This window comes from Carettochelys insculpta, chromosome 2 (genome assembly GCF_033958435.1).
Source record: "Carettochelys insculpta isolate YL-2023 chromosome 2, ASM3395843v1, whole genome shotgun sequence".
Lineage (NCBI taxonomy): Eukaryota > Metazoa > Chordata > Testudines > Carettochelyidae > Carettochelys > Carettochelys insculpta.
Window position 1 is genome coordinate 260369788 of NC_134138.1, and position 20489 is coordinate 260390276.

Sequence of the window (20489 nt, forward strand, 5' to 3'; positions counted from 1 at the left end):
TACTTCAATCTCACAGAAAGTTCTATAGTTTGCTGTAGGTCAGAATCGCTTTTAATACGAGATAACTACTGTTAGTTTTGTCATCTACACCTGGAATGTTTACATAGGTCCTTTCTGTGGTATTGGTTATAAGCCCCCAGCCCAGGGTTGAAGCCTTTGAGCCTCAGCTTTGTCCCTCCGCCCCACTGGAGCAGTGGGGCTCAGGCTTTGCCACTGTCTCCTGGTGTTGTGAATTTTTTTTATCAGAAAGGGTTGCGGTGTAATGAAGTTTGAGACTTTGTCCTACCTTTTAAGAGTGGGTCACAACTGGCTATTTACCAAGCAAACACAGCTTTAAAAAAAACTTCTCTTTGCTCTCATTAGTCAAAAAATCCCTTGACTGGTGGAAGGTCCCTTGGAATTACTGCTCTGGGGCTTATTTCACTCAACAAGCCCCAACATTGGACTTCACAATGGATACATCCCTGTTGGGATGGAGAGCCCATGTGGGTTCTGATACTGTGCAAGGCAGATTGTCTCAATATCACCTATCAACTTCCTGGAACTCACAGTAGGTAGAAATTCCTGTAGGTATTTCCTCCCGCTGGTCAAGGACATGACAGAAAAAAATGTTTTATAGATACTGTCAGGGAGGAGTGAAATCACCTTCCATCTGTGCCAAAGCTGTGAAATTCTGGAATGGTACATGTCACCACAGCCTGAGTCCTCCTGCCCAGGACTGAAGCCAAACACCAAGGGCATCCCAAAGACTTATTTGCCACAGTCAAAAACACAATAAATGCTCCCAGTTCAGCCTCAGGGCTGGCCTTTGTGTTCCAGTGGAACAGAACTCTCCTCCATTTATTTTCACTGATTTCTCCAATATCCAAGGCTATGTCTACACTAGAGAGTTTTGTAGACAGAACGGGGGTTTTGTAGACAAAACTTGCGGAGCGGCTACACACAAAATGTGTTTTGTTGACAGAAACTGTTGACAAAAAAGCTGTAGAGACACTGAAGGGGGCCCTTTTGTTGACAGAGTGGATCAAAGGAGAGATCTGCTTTTATGTGTAGATATGATCTGTCAACCAAAGTTTTGTCAGAACATTTCTTCTGACAGTAACTTCTGTTGGCAGATGCTTCTAGTGTAGACCTATCCCAAGATCCTACTCAAAATAGAGAGGAAAGAAACAGGGTTTTCCTTCGAGTAGTCTCTGCAGGTGCTCCACTCAGGTCTCTGTGCGTCCCAGCGCTGCAGATCGGAAAGCTTTTCAGAGCAGTGCGTGTGCGCGCGCACACACACCCACTCACTCTGTGCTGGCACACTGAGCATCTCAAGCCGCTGCCACTCTGCTGGAGTACACGTGCGAGTTAGCCCTCGTCAGTTCCCTTTCTACTGTCCTCAGCTGAAGACAGATGTCAGAGCAGCTCCTCTCTTTACCTGAGAAACAGTTAGAAACCCATATTAGCCTCCCACTTTACCTCAACCATTTTCATAGCTAGATCTACTTCTTTTTTTTTTTTTAAAGGCAGAGGTTGCTGTGGCATCGCAGCAGTGTTTTGTTTTTTCTTTTCTTTTCCTCCACACAGCATGCTGGATTCTTCCAGAATGACAAAGTGCAGAAAAACCCATTCTGCAAGCAAGTGACCTCATTGCCAGAGTATGCCGGCAAGGGCAAGGAAAATCAGAAAGCTCAACTAGAGGAGTTATGCTGGGAAAAGTCACTATCATTCAGGGACAAGCTCGAGGACACACAGATGCAGCAAAAGCCCTCAGATAGGGTAGCTATCATTGCACTGAAAAGGCTCCCAAGTTATAAGAGCTTTACCAGCACGCTCTCTGTCGGCATTCCCTGGTGCCACCTTGTATGGGTGCCATGGAGAAACACAGGTCCTCCTCAGCGAGAAGATCTGAGGCAGAGACCAGGTGAGCCACATCAGTTGATGCCATTGAGGCATCAGCTTCTGAAAAGCAACATGTGCCTCCACCAGGACAAACCAGAGGAGATGCAAGTGCAGCAAAAGCCCTCTCATAGGGCAGCTTTATCACCCCGCTAAGGTTCTCTTACCACAAGCGCTTCACCAGCACGCTCTCCATCAGTGCTACCTAGAGCCTCGCATTCCCCAGTGCCATCGCTATATGGTGCCGTGAGGAAATGCAGGTCCACCTCAACCAGAAGAACTAGGGTAGAGACCAAGTGAGCCACATCAGTTGGCACTGTTGAGGCATCAGCTTTGGAAAAGCTACATATGCCTCCACCAGCAGCTCCTACCAGTTCTGCCTCTGTGCCAGAATTGGCACTGTTTTCTCTCTCTTTACCTCAGAGGACCACTTTACACTAGTCCTCTCAACCCCTTCCCTTCCCTCGCTCTTTCTGCTGTATCTCAGGCTTATTGCAGCTCCTGCTGCACGTATTTTACAGCTCTTGCCTGCTTATGTTACTAGGTTAGAGCCTTTTTATTTGCCAGAAGGGGGGTGTCACAGAGGACAAGGGGTGTTTTTAAGTGAACCCTATTTTGTCTGTGTTTTACACCATACCACAGAGTGAGTGAGTGAGTTTGTTTGTTGCTTTTGTTTTGTTTTTTCCCTCTCAATTGCTGTTTTCTTCAAGACTGCCACCTGTGCCTCAGACTATCATTCTCTTTCTGCTTGTATTGCGTGGCAGGAGCAGCGCAGTTTACTGTCACTTGGTGACTGACAGTTGGGACTAGGAGAGCCTGCTTTTTTTCCTTCTTCACGAAACTTTTTCCTCAAGTGCTCCCTTACACTCGCGTCACATCCTGGTCACCCTGCATCCCCACTGCCACTGTCACCAATGGTGATATAGGGCAGAGCAGTGGCCACTGCCTCAGCTGCCTGCTCTGTCTCTTCCAAACAGATGAGCACGTTCAGCAGGTAACAGTGAATCCCTTTGGAATAAATGAAGGGTGATCCATGAAGTCTAAGTCAGCTCCGATCCCCTCGGGACTCTGGACAAGCACTCACCGGGGCAGAGTTTGCCTCCTCCCCAAGGGTCTAAGGACCTGGCCAGCAAGCCTAAGCATTCTGGAAAGCCCAAGCCTGTAATGGCTGACCACAAGGCTGTTGCACCACTGCCTGCTACTCCAATGCCCAACTGTGCTGTGCACAAGTATATATTCATTTCAGTTTTCATTGTCTTTCTTTTACCTGAAGAGACTGCCTCAGACCAGTTCCCTCAATCCACATCCCCCTGTTAACTTCACTTATTGCTGCTGCTGCATATACTTCACTGCTCTCGCTTGCCAGTCTTCACCTTGCTTGAGTCTTTTATTTGCCTGAAGGGGTCGGGGGTTGCTGACTATGTGGGGTGTTCTCGAGTGAGCCCTGTTTTGTTTCAGCATTTATATAGCACAGCAGTTGTTTGGGTCAGTGTATTGCTGCTTCTGTGTTTCTCTGCACCCCGTTTACATTATTCATGCAGTGATGTCAGATAAGCAGCTGCTGCTACTCCAGCTGTGACCTCTACAGCCTCTAAACCACCAAAGAGAGCGAATGCAGATGCTAACAGGGAATCCCCCTCACCCAAGAAAGGGCAATCCGTTGATACTAAGCTGGCTCTATTCTCCTGTGGGGCTCCGGACAAGAGCTTGCTGGGGCTGCTGTTGCCTACTGCACCTGGAGAGTCGCAAGACCTGGCTATAAGACCCAAACAAGCAGCCAAGCCTAAGCCAAATGTGGCTCAAAAATCTAAAGCCATGGCTTCACTGGCACAAACTATTGCGCTCTGCCACTAGCAAAAATTGCAGGTTGAACAGAGACTCATGCTTGACCCCATCAGTATGTGCACTTATCCCAATGCATGACAAGGTAAGTGTCTGCAGCCACAGTACTGCCTGCCGCCTGTGCCTCCCTTGTACCCTTTTGCCTTCTGGGATCAGCTAAGGGCAACCACAGTACCTTCCACTTTGTTTTGGTACTGATGTCTCTCCATCACTGGACAGGCTGTATCAGTCAAACATGACAGCTCCTGCATCCTCCCTATACGGTGAGGAAGAAACAGTGTCTCATTCAAACATTGTCTCTTCTAGGCACCCCTTCCCTAGCAAAGGGGTAAGTCAGACATGATCAGTGATGTCTCAGTGGCTCCCTAATGGCGAACCTTCTTTCAGAGAATTGTAGAAGAGTAGGACTGGAAGGGACCTCGAGAAGCCATCAAGTCCAGCCCCCTGCCCTCATGGCAGGACCAAGCACTTTCTAGACCATCCCTGACAGCCATCTACCTAACCTCTTCTTAAATATCTCCAGTGATGGAGATTCTACCACCTCCCTTGGCAATTCGTTCCAGTGTTTGATCACCCTGACAGTTTGGAACTTTTTCCTAATGTCCAACCTGAACCTCCCCTGCTGCAATTTCAGTCCGTTGCCTCTTGTTCTATCCTCAGAGGCAAGGAAGAACAAGTTGCCTCCCTCTGCCTTATGACACCCTTTTAGATACCTGAAAACTGCTATCATGTCCCCCCTCAGTCTTCTCTTTTCCAAACTAAACAAGCCCAATTCTTTCAGCCTTTCTTCATAGGTCATGTTCTCTAGACCTTTGATCATTCTCGTTGCTCTCCTCTGGACCCTCTCCAGTTTCTCCACATCCTTCCTGAACTGCGGTGCCCAGGACTGGACACAATACTCCAGCTGAGGCCTAACCAGCGCAGAGTAGAGCGGGAGAAGGACTTCTCGTGTCTTGTTCACAACACCTGTTAATGCATCCTAGAATCATGTTTGCCTTTTTCGCAACAGCATCACGCTGTTGACTCATATTTAGCTTGTGGTCCACTATAACCCCCAGATCCCTTTCCGCTGTACTCATTCCTAGGCAGTCCTTTCCCATTCTGTATGTGTGACACTGATTGTTCCTTCCTAAGTGGAGCACTTTGCATTTGTCCTTATTAAACTTCATCCTGTTTACCTCAGCCCATTTCTCCAGTTTATCCAGATCCTTTTGAATTATGACCATATCCTCCAAAGCAGTTGCAACCCCTCCCAGCTTGGTATCATCTGCAAGCTTAAGTGTACTTTCTATGTCAATATCTAAATCGTTAATGAAAATATTGAACAGAACCGGTCCTAAAACAGACCCCTGCGGAACCCCGCTTTTTATACTTTTCCAGCAGGATTGAAAACCATTAATAACTACTCTCTGGGTACGGTTATCCAGCCAGTTGTTCACCCACCTTATAGTAGCCCCATCTAAGTTGTATTTGCGTAGTTTATTGATAAGTATATTATGTGAGACCGTGTCAAATGCTTTACTGAAGTCTAGGTATACCACATCCACCACTTCTCCCTTATCCACAAGACTCGTTATTCTATCAAAGAAAGCTATAAGATTGGTTTGACATGATCTGTTTTTAACAAAACCATTCTGGCTGTTCCCTAGCACCTTACCACCTTCCAATTGCTTGCAGATGATTTCTTTAATTACCTGCTCCATTATCTTTCCTGGCACAGAAGTTAAGCTGACTGGCCTGTAGTTTCCCAGGTTATTCTCGTTCCCCTTTTTATAAATGGGTACTATATTTGCCCTTTTCCAGTCTTCTGGAATCTCTCCCGTCTCCCACGATTTATCAAAAATGATTGCTAAAGGCTCAGATACCTCTTTTATCAGCTCCTTGAGGATTCTAGGATGCATTTCATCAGGCCCTGGTGATTTGCAGACATCTAATTTTTCTAAGTATATTTTAATTTGTTCTTTTCCTATTTCAACTTCTAAACCTACCTCTTTTTCACTAGCATTCTCTATGTCAGGCATTCCTTCAGATTTCTCAGTGAAGACCGAAACAAAGAAATCATTAAACATCTCTGCCATTTCCAAATTCCCTGTTACTGTTCCTCCCTCCTCACTGACCAATGGCCCTACCCTCTTCTTAGTCTTCCTCTTGTTACCAATGTATTTGTAAAAAGCCTTCTTGTTTCCCTTTATGCCTGTAGCTAGTTTGAGCTCATTTTGTGCCTTAGCCTTTCTAATCTTGCTCCTGCACACTCGTGTTGTTTCCCTATACTCATCCTTTGTAATTTGTCCTAGCTTCCATTTCTTATATGATTCCTTTTTTGTTTGAGACCATGCAAGATCTCCTGGTTAAGCCAAGGCGGTCTTTTGCCATGTTTTCTATCTTTCCTACCCAGCGGGATAGCTTGCTTTTGGGCCCTTAATAATGTCCCTTTGAAAAACTGCCAACTCTCCTCAGCCGTTTTTCCCCTCAGTTTAGCTTCCCATGGGACCTTACCTACCAGCTGTCTGAGTTTACGAAAATCTGCCTTCCTGAAATCCATTCTCTATTGTACTGTTTTTTCTTCTACCCTTCCTTAGAATTGTGAACTCTATGATTTCATGATCACTTTCACCCAAGCATCCTTCCACTTTCAAATTCTCAATAATTTCCTCCCTATTTGTTAAAATTAAATCTAGAACAGCTTCCCCTCTGGTAGCTTTTTCAACCTTTTGGAATAAAAAGTTGTCTGCAATGCAATCCAAGAATTTATTGGACAGTGTGTCCCCTGTTGTATTAGTTTCCCAACATATACCTGGATAGTTGAAGTCCCGCATCACCACCAAATTCTGGGCCCTGGATGATTTTGTTAGCTGTTTAAAGAGAGCCTCATCCACCTCTTCCACCTGGCTAGGGGGCCTGTAGTAGACTCCTAGTAGGACCTCATCCTTGTTTTTTACTCCTCTGAGTCTAACCCAGAGACTTTCAACCCGTCCATCTCCTACGTCCATCTCCACCTCTGTCCAAGTGTGTACATTTTTAATATACAAGGCAACACCTCCTCCCTTCTTTCCCTGTCTGTCCTTCCTAAGCAGTCTGTACCCTTCAATACCAACATTCCAGTCATGAGTATTATCCCACCAAATTTCTGTGATGCCAACGATATCATAGTTGTATTTGTTTATTAGTACTTCCAATTCTTCTTGTTTATTTCCCATACTTCTTGCATTTGTATATAGGCATCTCAGACATTTGATTTGGTCTTGCCTCCCAGTTTTGCCCTGGCCCTCTTTTTACTCTCCCAGTGTAGCCCATACTCCCTCCCATTTCAAATTCATCTCCCATGTATTCATGCTGTCCACTTACCTGCGGGCTTTGCTCCCCTGCCCCCGTCGAACCTAGTTTAAGGCCCTCCTCACTAGGTTAGCCAGCCTGTGTCCGAAAATGGTCTTCCTCCTCCTCAAAAGGTGAACGCCATCTCTGCCTAGCAGTCCTTCCCGGAAAAGGATCCCATGGTCAAGGAAACCAAAGCCTTCCTGGTGACACCATCTACGCAACCAAGCATTCACCTCTAGGATACACCTGTCTCTGCCTGGGCCCCTACCTCTGACAGGCAGGATTGAAGAGAATACCACCTGCACCCCAAACCCCCTGACCCGTGCCCCCAGAGCCCTGAAGTCACTCTTGACCTGCTCAGCATCACACCTTGCAGTATCATTAGTGCCCACATTTATGAGAAGCGTGGGATAGTAGTCAGAGGGCCGGATAATCCTCGACAATGCCTGTGTAACGTCTTGGATATGGGCCCCAGGCAGGCAGCACACCTCCCGAGATGAAATGTCAGGGCAACAGATGGGCACCTCCATCGCCCTCAGAAGAGAGTCTCCAACCACCACTACTCTATGTTTCCTTCTTGCAGGGGTGGCAGTAGACTTCCCAGCCTTGGGGGTACAAGGCTTCTCCTCTTCTGTACGGGGTAATTCTTGGTCTCCTGTATCGAGTGCAGCATAACGGTTTTCCAGTACCACAGTGGGAGGGTTCTGAGCGGGGGTGGGACACTGCCTGCTGCGAGAAGTAACCAGCTGCCAGTGTCCACCCTGGTCCACCTCCTCCAGTGGTTTATCAGCCGTCCTGTGCACTGGGACAGTTACCTCCGCAGTCTCCACCTGAATACTATCCAGGAACTGCTCATGGACTCGGATACTTCTCAACCTGGCCACCTCCTCCTGTAGCTCCCCCACCTGCCGCCTGAGAGATTCCACCAGCAGGCACCTTCCACACTGAATATTCCCCTCAGCCTGGGTATCAGTAAGTGGGAACGGCAAGCCACAGTCCTTGCAGAGCCACACCAAAATCTGGGTAGAAACATCCATGGTCAGGCAGTCTGTCTGGCTACAGGCACAAGTGGAGGAGACGGCAGTAGTGCTGGCACAGGTGTTGCGGGTCTTCCTAACCATTATAGTCCTCTCTGTCACACTCCCTCCCAAACTCCCTCTTAAACTCCCCTGTCTGCAGCTCCCTGTCCGCTTCGCTCCCTGTCTCACCAGAGACAAAGTGATATTCAGGCCCCATCCAAAGTTTTTCCTGAAAGTTATAACAGATTTTCACATAAATGAACCCACCTGCTTATTTTCCCTAAACCTCATGCCTTCTCCAAGGAGGCTGTACTATTCACCCCTAATGCATGAGGGCGAGTAACTTCCTTTTATACTTCTAGATCCTATTTGCCCAAGGCAAAGAGAGTTCCTCTACTGTACTCATCTCTGCTTGTCAACCAATCATTCTCCAATCTGTTCCTCATTTCCTTTCTTAGAATGCCAGCCAGTCTTCAGGTTCTTCATCTTAAGACACAGGCGGTCAGTGATTCAAGAGTAGAAATGATTTGCTTTGAGGAAGTAAAGGTGGTGCTCTTTCATAGCAGGAACCAAACTACTTATGGCATATCTATCCAAAAGTGGAAGAGATTCAAACCCTGGTGTGACTTGAGGCACATTGCCCCAACCTTCTTTTCACAATCATCTGTGCCAGATAAAAGTGCACCTCACAGCTGTTACAGCCTTCTATCATAAGGTAGAGGGTTATTCTGTTATGCACCCCATCCCTTTGCAGTCTTTTTTTTTTTAAAGAAATCACACAACAACTGTATCCCAGATTCCTATCAAAAATATCTTCATACGGCCATATAAACCAACTTATCCACATCCCACTCAATGTCAGGAGAGCACTAGCTTCCCATCTAAATAGAACTAAATCCTTCAGGAAACTTCCCATACCTTTCTCTACATTGTGGACAGAGCTAAGATATCCTCAGTCCCCAAGAAAGAAACTCTAGATGGATATAAAGGTGCATTACCTACAGCTATCATGATCTTCAGCCTCCTTCTAGAGTATGAACTCACTGTATGAAATCACTCTCCACTCCATAGCTTTTCTCAATGTTCCGGTTGCAGAAATATGTAGCTATGACATTAACATGTGCTCATGTTTTTGTTGAACATTCTGCAGTGTCTCAATCCAGCATTCAATGCCACGTGTGGCTTCACTGTCTTATTCATAATTCCATACTTGCCTCTGAAGTCTCAGCCCTCCTACTGAGGGGTGATCCTGCAGTCACCCAATGGCACACTACCTGAAGAAGAGAATGTTGCCCTGTGCAGTCATTGTGGTTCTTCCAAATGTTTCCCTATGGGTGTTCCACTGCCTACCTTGATGCTCTGCTTCAGAGTTCTTTCAGCTCAGCTGTGCAGTAGAGGAAAAGAAAACAAGGATTGTTTGCCCATACAGCACCACCTAGCCCTCATTCAGGGCAAGAGATGGGGAGAGCACATGTGTAGGTTGAAGAGAGAGTGCTACATAAAAGCTACAATCTGAAGCACAGGAGGCACAAGTGGACCTAGAAAGGGACATCAATAAGGGCACACATCTTGAAGAACCATAATTACGGCACATGATTAGTATGCTCCTCTCAAAGCTGGCTTTCAGCACAACTCAGACAAGTTTTTCAGTTTTGGCAGTCTCTCTGACATAGATGTAGCCATACTTTCTCACATGGATGAAGCAGCATGAATCTGAAAAAAATCTTACCAGATGCTTATTTGCAAGAAAAAAGGGGACTTGAGCAAGAGGTTCTCTTCTGCTAGGAAAGCAAAACTTCTTTTTTTTTTCTTCTGTAAATGTTACCTTTTTAAAAAAAAAAAACAACCTCTCACTTGTTAACCAGATGGAACGACACCTAAACATAGATCTTCTATATTGTATTTCATGGAGCTAAGTCAAGTGGAGACATGACATCTTCAGGCATTATTTGAATGGATAAGATTTTTGACATACGACTAGTGAGATCTTGAAGGCATCTGTGCCTGCTTTTAAGCTATCTAGATACAAAATATCCTCAATCATTTATTTTTATATTTTAGTGACACCTAGGGATTCTGATCAAGGCCCTGTTGTACTAGGTGCTGCATGTATATTTCTAAATGAGGATATTGCGGGCAGAGCCATCATGTCTATTGGACAGTTTAAGGCGATCACCCAAGGTCCAGTGCTTTGGGGAGCACTGCACTTTAGTGGGGATATAGAGCCTCAGAGGCACAGGGACTGTGACTAGCTCCACTCCACCTCGTCAGCTCCCAACATTGCTCATGAGAGGAAGGGTGGGGGGCCTTGGGGAAAGGGCTGAATGGGAGCTGGGGCAGGATCGGGGCAGGATAGAGTGGGAGTCTGGGTGTAGAAGGGATTGTCCTAGGTCCCACATAGCACAAGGACAACTCTGATTGCATACTGCTTCTTGATGTATAAGTCTTATGTTTAGGAAGCATTAACTCTGGTTCTGAATCCAAGTTGTATGTCCAAGTTTGGGAAAGTAATCCTAGGGTCATCTGGTTCTCAGATCTGCCTCTTTGACAGATGACTGATAGTTAATTTTCCAAAATTGGGGATCTGCAGTGAAAATGGTTAGAAAACAAAGGTTATCTAGTATGAGTAAATTCTCACTATAGAGCCGTACAAGTATGTGTAATGATTTCTTTGGCTTCTATTTCTAACATGCTGTGTAAGTGAAAAGGAATTGGATGGAGTCATGGCCATGCCTCAACTTAAAATGAATGTTTGCTTGTGCTAGGAGAGCTTGTATGTGACCACTAAGAACTCCCCATTATATATGAAGCTGATAGTCCACTCTAAGTACTTCTTTTCAATGCTATTTCTGGTGGTTCTTTAATGGATATGAAGATTCTGCAGTGATGGAATTGATTTCTCCAAAAAGGTGCTTAAATTTTTTAATGACTTCAATCCTGTTGTAATTTTTTTTTCTTAAATCCTAGGATGATCGTTGTATGATTCCATTAGTTATTTTGGCATCTTTCATGCCAGCTTCTGCTATTCCTACATTCAGGTAATATTTTCTTTATACCTAAATCGAACCAATGTGGGATGTGTATGTGTGTGGAGGGTTCTGTTCAACTTAAATTTTATTTTTCTCCTTAGTATTATAACATATTAAAATACTTTCAGTGAATAACATATCAATTCAGGCAAACTTATTCAGTCAGAAAAATTGGACATTTAATAAAATGTATAGGGGCCAATAGATCTATTTTGTTAATATTTCTGATATCGTATCGATTCATTTTATGTTAAGTTATTTCTTCACTAAGGAATAAAAACAGCTACTATATCTAAATTTTTTAGCTGTGGTGTGATCTCTAAATTGAGGAATCTTGAGAAGGGAGCTGATGAAAATAAATACTCCACCTTGATAGACTGCTTGTGTCGCTGGGGACAAGTTGGACACGTTATTGAATTAATCTGTGATTGGATGTCTGATGAGATGACGCCTAGAAAGGTTTGCAAAGAAAACACTGAATTCTACTGCTTCGTTGCATTATACAATCTGATTCTATTTGTCTGCTATAGTACTTACTTCTCCTCTGACTTATGTTCATTTTAGTGTTCTTTAGGGCTGCGTCTACACGTGCACGCTACTTCAAAGTAGCGGCACCAAATTCGAAATAGCGCCCGTCACGTCTACACGCGTCGGGCGCTATTTCGAAGTTAACTTCGACGTTAGGCGGCGAGATGTCGAAGTCGCTAACCTCATGAGGAGATAGGAATAGCGCCCTACTTCGACGTTCAACGTCGAAGTAGGGACAGTGTAGACGATCCGCGTCCCGCAACGTCGAAATTGCTGGGTCCTCCATGGCGGCCATCAGCTGGGGGGGTTGAGAGATGCTCTCTCTCCAGCCCCTGCGGGGCTCTATGGTCACCGTGGGCAGCAGCCCTTAGCCCAGGGCTTCTGGCTGCTTCTGCGGCAGCTGGGGATCTATGCTGCAGGCACAGGGTCTGCAACCACTTGTCAGCTCTGTGTATCTTGTGTTGTTTAGTGCGACTGTGTCTGGGAGGGGGCCTTTAAGGGAGCGGCTTGCTGTTGAGTCCGCCCTGTGACCCTGTCTGCAGCTGTGCCTGGCACCATTATTTCGATGTGTGCTACTTTGGCGTGTAGACGTACCCTCGCAGCGCCTATTTCGATGTGGTGCCGCGCAACGTCGAAGTTGAACATCGACGTTGCCAGCCCTGTAGGACGTGTAGACGTTATTCATCGAAATAGCCTATTTCGATGTTGGCTTCACGTGTAGACGTAGCCTAGATCTCATTATTAATGGTCTTCTTCTCCCCTCTCACTTAGAGTAATACAGCATCTGAGCGGCGAGTCCGTATCCAAGTAACATCTGAGTCAAAGCCAGAATTAGCACTTGATTATATAGAATATTTATTGACTCATTCCATGAATCGGGATTGCCTGTTATCTGTCCCCAAAAAGAAATTGAACCAGCTTTTGAAAGTACTTGGAGCAGCAAAGGTAACATTTGCAGAATGTTGAATGTAAAGCACTATTTAACATGTTTAGCATGACTAGTGAAATTTTGATTTGGCATTTTTCATCAAAAGTCTTTGTAAGAGCCAGCATTCCTCCTTCCTTTAGCTCATCTGTCAGTACACTTAGAATGATCTTATGAGCTGATGAAATAATGTAATGCATTGTGATAAAAAAGCTAGACATTGTGTTTAATGATCCATTCTTTTCTAAAAGTGTGCTCCCTGAACTTGGCAAAACTGTCTTCTGCATATTTGGTGCTTTAACAGTTGTGACTAGCAGTCTCATTCAGGAATAACAAGAAGTTGCAATCTGGTGAAGCGGGTCTTTGCCCAAGAAAGCTTATGTTCCAAATTATCTGTTAGTCTATAAGGTGCCACAAGACTTCTTGTTATTCTCGAAGCTACAGACTAACACGGCTACCTCTCTGATACTTAATCTCATTCAACATGTTGTGCAACAGCATGAGTGTAATACTATTGAAGATCCATTACAAAGGGTAACAATAGAAGAAATAGAAGATAATACTACCAGAAAACGAAAATACAATTACTTTAAAATGTAAAAAGTAACAGTTAAAAAGAAATTGCCTTCCTTCCAGTCTTGCAAAAGGAACCGTTGGTCATCAGAATGTAATGATTGTGTGGGCTATTTGTGGTCTGAATTAACTGTACCTCTTTATCTGTATCAAAAGTAACTACTGTTATTTAAAACTCATGCATCTGAACTTTGTGAATAACAAGCAGTTCAGTTCATGAATAGAAATAAACTATAGGCCTACAAGACTTAGTTCAAGATTTTCAAGAAGTCTAGTGATTTTTTTAGATGCCTCAAATTTGTCCAATACGAGACATCTTAAAGGAGCCTGACTTCTAGAGGATAGATGCAGAGAATTTTTGGAAGATCAAGCACCTTAGCATAAAGTTGGGCACTCAAAAAATGAAGTGATTGAAAGTACCTCAGTCGCTTTCTGAAAATCTTGGCTTTATTGAAAATATGTTTGAATTTCAGTTTCAGTCTTTGACAAAAGCACAGTGCAGAACTGGGATTCCTGAAAATATATTTTGTTTTTAAATACAACTGTAAGTTATGATATTGCAGGAGATTCTTGGCTCAATTATGAGAGGAACTCATGCAGGATCTCGTAGCATCGATCGAGCAACTGCCATAAGAGCCTTCACTCTCTACTGCAGATTAAGTATTCATCTTCAATACAAGGTATTATTATTTAAGGAGGTATTTATGGGGGAAGAAGACAATTATCAAGCTCTGTTATTGTTAATAGTTTTCTTGCACAGTTTTCTTCTGAAGGAAAAGTTTACCTGTCACATTTGAAGGAGACAGGTACTTGGATAGACAGTGATGTTCTACCTTCTGTTCTAATGTGTGAGCAAGATGATGATGTTCCAGAGCAACACAATGAAGTTTCTCAGCTAATTATCCAGGTTAGAAATTTTAAATTTTATGAAAAATGTATCCTTTTTAAAAAATAATGCTTTTAAATGCTTAATGCATATGATTTTTATGGTTTACACACAGTAACTACATCCCACTAGCATGGTGTCTGCCAAACTTCACTGGGTTCCAGGCAAGGTGTGTGGGGACAACAGAAGGAGTGGGGCTCTAGAAGTGGTTTAATGGGCCCATTGCTGATGTAGAGGCAGCAGTGGCTGGGAGCCTTGGCCCTTTTTAAATAGGTGAGCCCTGGGCAGTTGTCACCTCTCTTTCCCTGTCCTCCTCCTCTCCCTGCCCTCCATCAGTGGGCCTTTCCTTTAGTCAGTGCCATAGGCCCACATGCCTTAAACTGTCTTCCCGTATCACCTGTTTCGTGACTTGGCCTCATCAGCAGGGCACTTCCTTCTCTTCCCTATCAACCAGCTTATCTAGACAGTCAAGAAATACAAAGCAGTCAATTTGACATGCTCACTGAGGACAGCTTACTAGTTTTTGATTTGCCAGCTTCCCCTGTCATGATGTTTTCCCACTGGCTATCCCACTGTTAAAGTACTTGTACCCACATAATTTCAGATGAGTGGGTCTTAAGTATGGTAGAATTGGGTTATGAACTTCATTTTTTTTGCTAACTTCCATTTCCCTCCCCTCTTTCATATCCCCTTTCAGGAACCTCTGTCACTAGAAAGTTCTCTCTTCTATTGGCAGCCAAAGAGGAAATTTCTCCATTATACGCAGGGGAAGGGTTTTAGAAACTGGGGCAGCTCTGCAGCAGAGAGAAAAATCTCTGTGAACAGTGCATTGGGTCATGGGTGTATACACCCTCTGAAGTAGAATGGGCATCTACAACACAACTTTAAGAACAACAGCAGTTACAAAATGGATTAGTAACCATTTTATTTCTTAATGGGGGTTTTAAAAAGTGAAATAACTAATGGATCCGTTGGTCATGACTTCAGGTATCCCAAATTTATCAATTCCACAATGCAAAATTGTACCTTCACCTTAAGAGAGCATCAAGATATACCTAAGCAAAGTCAGGAAGTAGATGGAGGCTTTGTTGCAGTTTTAGTGATTCTTCTCAGATTCTTGGGGATATTCTCCTGGGCCATTTCTACACATGCCACTTTTGCTAATAAATGGCCCGAAATATGCTAGTGAGGTGTGGATGCAAATTCCCCACCCCTCATTAGCATAAGGTCACATGATTTGGAGTCTAGAAGACATTCTTCCAGACTCCAAAACGCCGTTTAGAAGTGCGGCCACTTGCGGGGGAGGGGGGGGTGGTCTTCCAGAAGGAAGTCCTTCTTCCCAAAAATTTTCAGGAAGAAGGGGCCTCCAGAAGAAGGACTTCCTTCCGGAAGATCCCCCAGGGGCCGCGCTTCTAAACGGCATTTTGGACTCCAGAAGAATGTCTTCCAGACTCCAAATCACATGACCTTATGCTAATGAGGGGTGGGGAATTTGCATCCATGCCTCATTAGCATATTTTGGGCCGTTTATTAGCATGCCACTTCGAAAGTGGCATGTATAGAAACGGCCTAGTGAAAAACCTGACAAATTGAGGAATAGTGGGGTTTTTTAACATAAATCTGATTATAGTTTCTTGACTGGGAGAGATGAAATAAACTTGGGAAATGAATACTCCTTTTTTTTTGTGCTGTTAATCTTTTGCAGTCTTTTGGCTTGTATTTTAGCATCACCTCTCTCTCTCTCTCTGTGTCTAATTATTAGATAGTAAGCTTTGGATTCCATGTCAGTCATCACACCAAAAAGTTAGAAGGCAGTAATGTGACATTTCAGATTGCATTTTTTCTTTTTATTTACTCATGGTAGGTCTACACTTAAAATCCTGCTTCCTTCAGCATAGTTAATCTGATATCAGAGCCAATAGCTATGTTAACAGTGCCCTCCCACTGACAGCACTCTCAGTACAGAGAGTTTGGTTGACATAACTACATTGCTCAGCAATGTGGATTTTTCACACCCTTGAGTAATATTAACTTACATCAATATAGCAAGACATGGCCTCAGTCAGAAAAATATAAAATACATTTAAAAATACTTAGATTCAGTTGTGGTTTTTATTTTTAGATAATACTGAAACACATTATAAGCTGTGTTGTCTGGTATTCATGTGGAATGAGGGTTGCCAGTTAAACAGATATGCCAGTTACTCAAGCTTTTTCACTGAACACAAGAACAGCCTTCAATGGTGCAAGTTTACAAACGTGACTTCCTCAAGTGCTAGAAAACTATGCCTGACAGCTATCAGAATTTTTCTGATTATCTAAAGGGGGAATTATATTGCCATCTATGGCAGCTGTCACGTAGTTTTCGGATAATAAGGCTTGTATTGTATTGCTCATAAGTAATCTGGGTTGATGGATTTTTACTTTTCTTGACTAGGAATATCTGACAGTGTGTAAAGATGCTATAATGGTTGGCCTTGGAGATTCAGAATTTCAAGCACACCTTTTAGATGTTACTCTTGCAATTACACAAACAGGTACACTCTGACAGTGTTTTGTGGTGTTCTGTTCTTCCGTGTGCTGCTGTAAGGGGAGGATTTCTTTCTTACGCTCTTTCCCTCTGCCAGAGCCTCCTTGTTGCTCTACGGAGAAGAGTTTGAAAAACATTTCTGCTACATTTATCATAGTTTCTGTCTCTGCTTTGGATCTTTTTTCCCCATGAATAAAAGCTAGTATGTGCTTCTGATACTGTCCGTATCTTCTGCTAGCAAAAATAGTGTGACTCTTTTTCTGATGGGATTCTTGAGTTTCTCTGCTGTTCAAAGGTTTCTGAATAGCAGGAGTGATTTTGACTAGTTATAGTGCCGCTACAGCTGGCTCAAATGGTCACTGTAATTGCCTATCTCTAGGAAACAAATCTGTCATATGTAGCATTCCATTTGTATTTGGAGTTATCTCCGCAATAAGGACTAAATGAAAGCTTGATTTTTGGGGGGGAAAAAAAACATAGGTCCCAATACTTAAGATGGAACTGGATTTTTCAGGCTGTGTGTATTGTTTCCAGCCCCTCTCATATATTATTTAGCAATAAATATTACTTTGCTGTGTTGGAAATGCAGCAGAGTGGTGCTTGGTATATCACAAAAGGAGAAAAATGAAATGAAGTGACCAGGCTAATATTGCTAACACAACTCAGTTAACAAATTACAGGTTGAACCACTCTAGTCCGGCACCCTCAGAACCTGACTGGTACTGAACTAGGCAATTTGCCAGACCATGAGAAGTCAGTATTGTCTAGCAGCATTACCAACACTTCCCCTGCTACTGGGTTCTTAGAAGACATTTAGGGGTAAATTACAGTTTAATAGCAGCACAGAGCACTGAGAGCCAGGACAAATTTCATGGGATCACAGAAAACTTCGTCACACCCATGATAAGTGGTCATCCAGCTAACTAAAATCATGCCGGATTACAGATGTTGATGTATGAGAGAGTGCTGGACTAGATAGGTTCAACCTGTAGTCTCTGTCTATACAGCTTAGTTATCATGAAATAACAGCAGTTATTTTGAAATGTCTATATGATGCACACGCTAAATAATGGCTGCATTATTTTGATTGCACTAAACCCTGTTCCCTGAGGAATAATGCTTATTTTGAAGTAAGCCATAGTGGGCTCCAATGGCACTATTTCAAAATAGTTTTGTGGACCAGAATTGCTATTTCAGAACAGTTAAGTTCTTATTTCAAAATGTGTTTTGTGTTTGGATGTGTTTTTTTGAAATAGGGCTGTCATGTATACATAGCCTTACAGTTCTTCAATCATGCAGGACTTTTTGTGAAGTCTCATTAAAATAGGGGAAGGATGCAAGTTAATTTGCTGTCTCTGGAGTGGTCTTTCCTTTTGATGTTTTGAAACAGTGCAACATTTTGTAATATGTAGAGTGAAGTTTACAAATTCTTTTATAAAGCAAAAACAGAGTCCCTAAAGTCCCAAGAGCAACTCTAAAACCCACTTTATTTCCTTCTTCTCCAATTTTTTTATTATTTTTATTCAATTTTATTGCTTCATGGAAGTAAAGTAGTAGCTCTTAATGTACAAAAGAACTATTTTAGAGGACAGGAGAAGGAACAAGTCCATAGGTACAAATAAACTTTTTTCAAATCTGGACGCCATGTTCCTTCATTACTTTACAATTTAGCTTTTCCCTTAAAGTTAGTGTAGAAAAGTCACCTGACACCATATACAAAACTTGGTGGTGTTTTGTTTTACATCTCAAAAATTAAATTTTGTCAAACATGTAAGCTGTTTTCTAGAAGTATTGATACAGTAATTAAAACACTCACTGAATCAGTAAGAAATCTAAAAATAGATGTTAATCAGTTAAATATAAAATAAATATACACGAGTAAATTACAGCTATTTATATGGTGTAAATGAATTTCATTCTAAGCTTGTAGCTAAAGCAGGACTTAAATTCAGCCATAGCTGTCCAGAGTTGAGCGCTATAAATATTTTCTAGCCCCCTGGAGTTTTTATAGCATGTTGGAAGGGGAAGGGGGGGAGGTACCAGGAAATACTCTGAACATTTCAGCCTTGAGCTAAAGGATATAAATCTAGTTTAAAATGTTTTACAATATCTAACAGGGTGTTTGTTTCTCTAGAAAGAGGCTGCTTTTGTATTCCTACATTACTATGTGTTCTGAAAGAGATTATTGAAGCTTCTTTGACTCAAAAGATTGATACAGATGAAGAAGGGGCAACATTTCTCCACGCTGTTCAGGCTCTTTTCCAGAAAATTTTGGAATGTGTGGCACGCACACTGAGAAAGCACCAGGAAGAAGGGCTTCAGGTATTTGTCGTCCTAGTATATGAATACACAAAACTATGAGGTGGTAAAGTTAACTCTGAGCACTGATTTGCTTTCACTCAATGTGAGTTGGACACTTTGGATATTTTGGCATAAAAGTACTTATCATCCTCTGTTTAAGAATTGATTTGACATTTGTAGCCATTCTGTACCCAGAATTATAATAGAGCAAATAATTAAGCAGTCAATCTCTAAACATATAGAAGGCAGTAAGGACGTAAATAACATTCATCATGGACTTGTCAAGAACAACTCATTTCAAAGCAACCTGGTATCTTTCTTTGACAGAGTAACAAGCCTTTCGAGTGGAAGGAAGTGATAGATGTTGTATATCTTGACTTTTGTAAGGCTTTTGCATGATCACCTCATAAACAAACTGGGGAAATACAACCTAGGAAGCTACTGCAATGTGGATGTGTAACTGGTTGAAAAAAAATGTTCCAAGAGACTAGTTATGGGTTATAGTCATTCTGGAAAGATCTAATGAGAGGGGTCTCATGGGATCAGTTTTGGGTCCTGTTCTGTTCAGTTTGGAGATGATACCAATCTGGCAGAGGCTGCAAGAGCTTTGGACAAACTAGAGAAATGATCTGAGGTAAATAAGATAAAATCCAATATGGCCAAATGCAAAGTACAGATTGGAATGCCAAACTGGAAGAGAGATTTATCTGCTAGTTCCTCCTTCAGTATACTGTTCATCTCTTTTTCATAGCTAAGCTCTAAAGCTTGAGAAATAATAATTTAAAAAAAAAAACCGTAGTCTTCCCTAGCCTCTCAAACTAATCCTCTCTGCTTGAAAAAAAAAATTTCTATGTCCTTGAGTGAATGTATACACTGGTGTTGTCCCATTACAAAGGGTAAATGAACAAATTAAGAAATGTTCTTCAAGGAGTGGCCCTGCAAGTACTCCACTTTAGGTGTCTGTGCACCCCGTGCCTCAAGTCAGAGAACTTTGGTAGCAGTGCCCTTGGTTGCTTGTACATACGGGGCGGTTGGCACATACTTTTTGAAGTTGATATGCCACACGTACAGCCCAGCCAACCAAATCTTCAGTTCCTTCTCTACTGTGTTTGGCTTCCTTTGGAACGTAGCAGCACCCTTGTAATCCTTTCTAAAACTGTTAATTTACCTTTACCCCTTTATTTTCCTCTTTTTTTTTTTTATAAATTTGTTGCATTTGCTTTTGGTTTTTTCTTTAAAAATTATTTTTGTGGCCACTTTCACGGCCAGTCTGTCCTCTTGGACATACTTGGTTCTCCAGGCTTTAAACTTCCGACTTGCAGGCTCTCAGTCCCCATCTGTGACAGAGACTTGGTATGTCCATTGTTTAGGCAAGACACACATTCTCCAGAAGTGCTCCCATTGCAAAAAACTCATAGCAGGGACTAGAAAGGTCACAGGAAGAGCAGAGAGCATCAACTCCAGTTGTTACTCATGGAGAAGTCACTGTCCTACCTCCAAATGGGAACATATAACACTGCTGAGACAGCAGTCTCAAGCAGCGGTGTTAGCAAAGGCAGCTCCTTCAAGGTCAAGGTCCAGAGACTCCACTACAGCTGTGGTGTCCAGAAAGCACTCCCATTCTTGTCATGGGGTGATTTTTTTTCCCCTCCCTCAAAAA

General features: G+C 42.9%; 1 protein-coding gene across 1 annotated transcript in view; it reads left to right on the forward strand.

The window, feature by feature from the left end:
- The window catches only part of NCAPG2 (non-SMC condensin II complex subunit G2), a 106978-nt gene that overhangs the window by 50006 nt on the left and 36483 nt on the right, over positions 1 to 20489 (forward strand). Inside the window, exons 17-23 of the mRNA XM_074986294.1 lie at positions 11025 to 11095; positions 11392 to 11545; positions 12386 to 12559; positions 13676 to 13792; positions 13873 to 14019; positions 16436 to 16535; positions 18663 to 18850. Coding sequence (XP_074842395.1) covers positions 11025 to 11095; positions 11392 to 11545; positions 12386 to 12559; positions 13676 to 13792; positions 13873 to 14019; positions 16436 to 16535; positions 18663 to 18850 — 951 coding nt within the window. The remainder of the gene's footprint in view (positions 1 to 11024; positions 11096 to 11391; positions 11546 to 12385; positions 12560 to 13675; positions 13793 to 13872; positions 14020 to 16435; positions 16536 to 18662; positions 18851 to 20489) is intronic.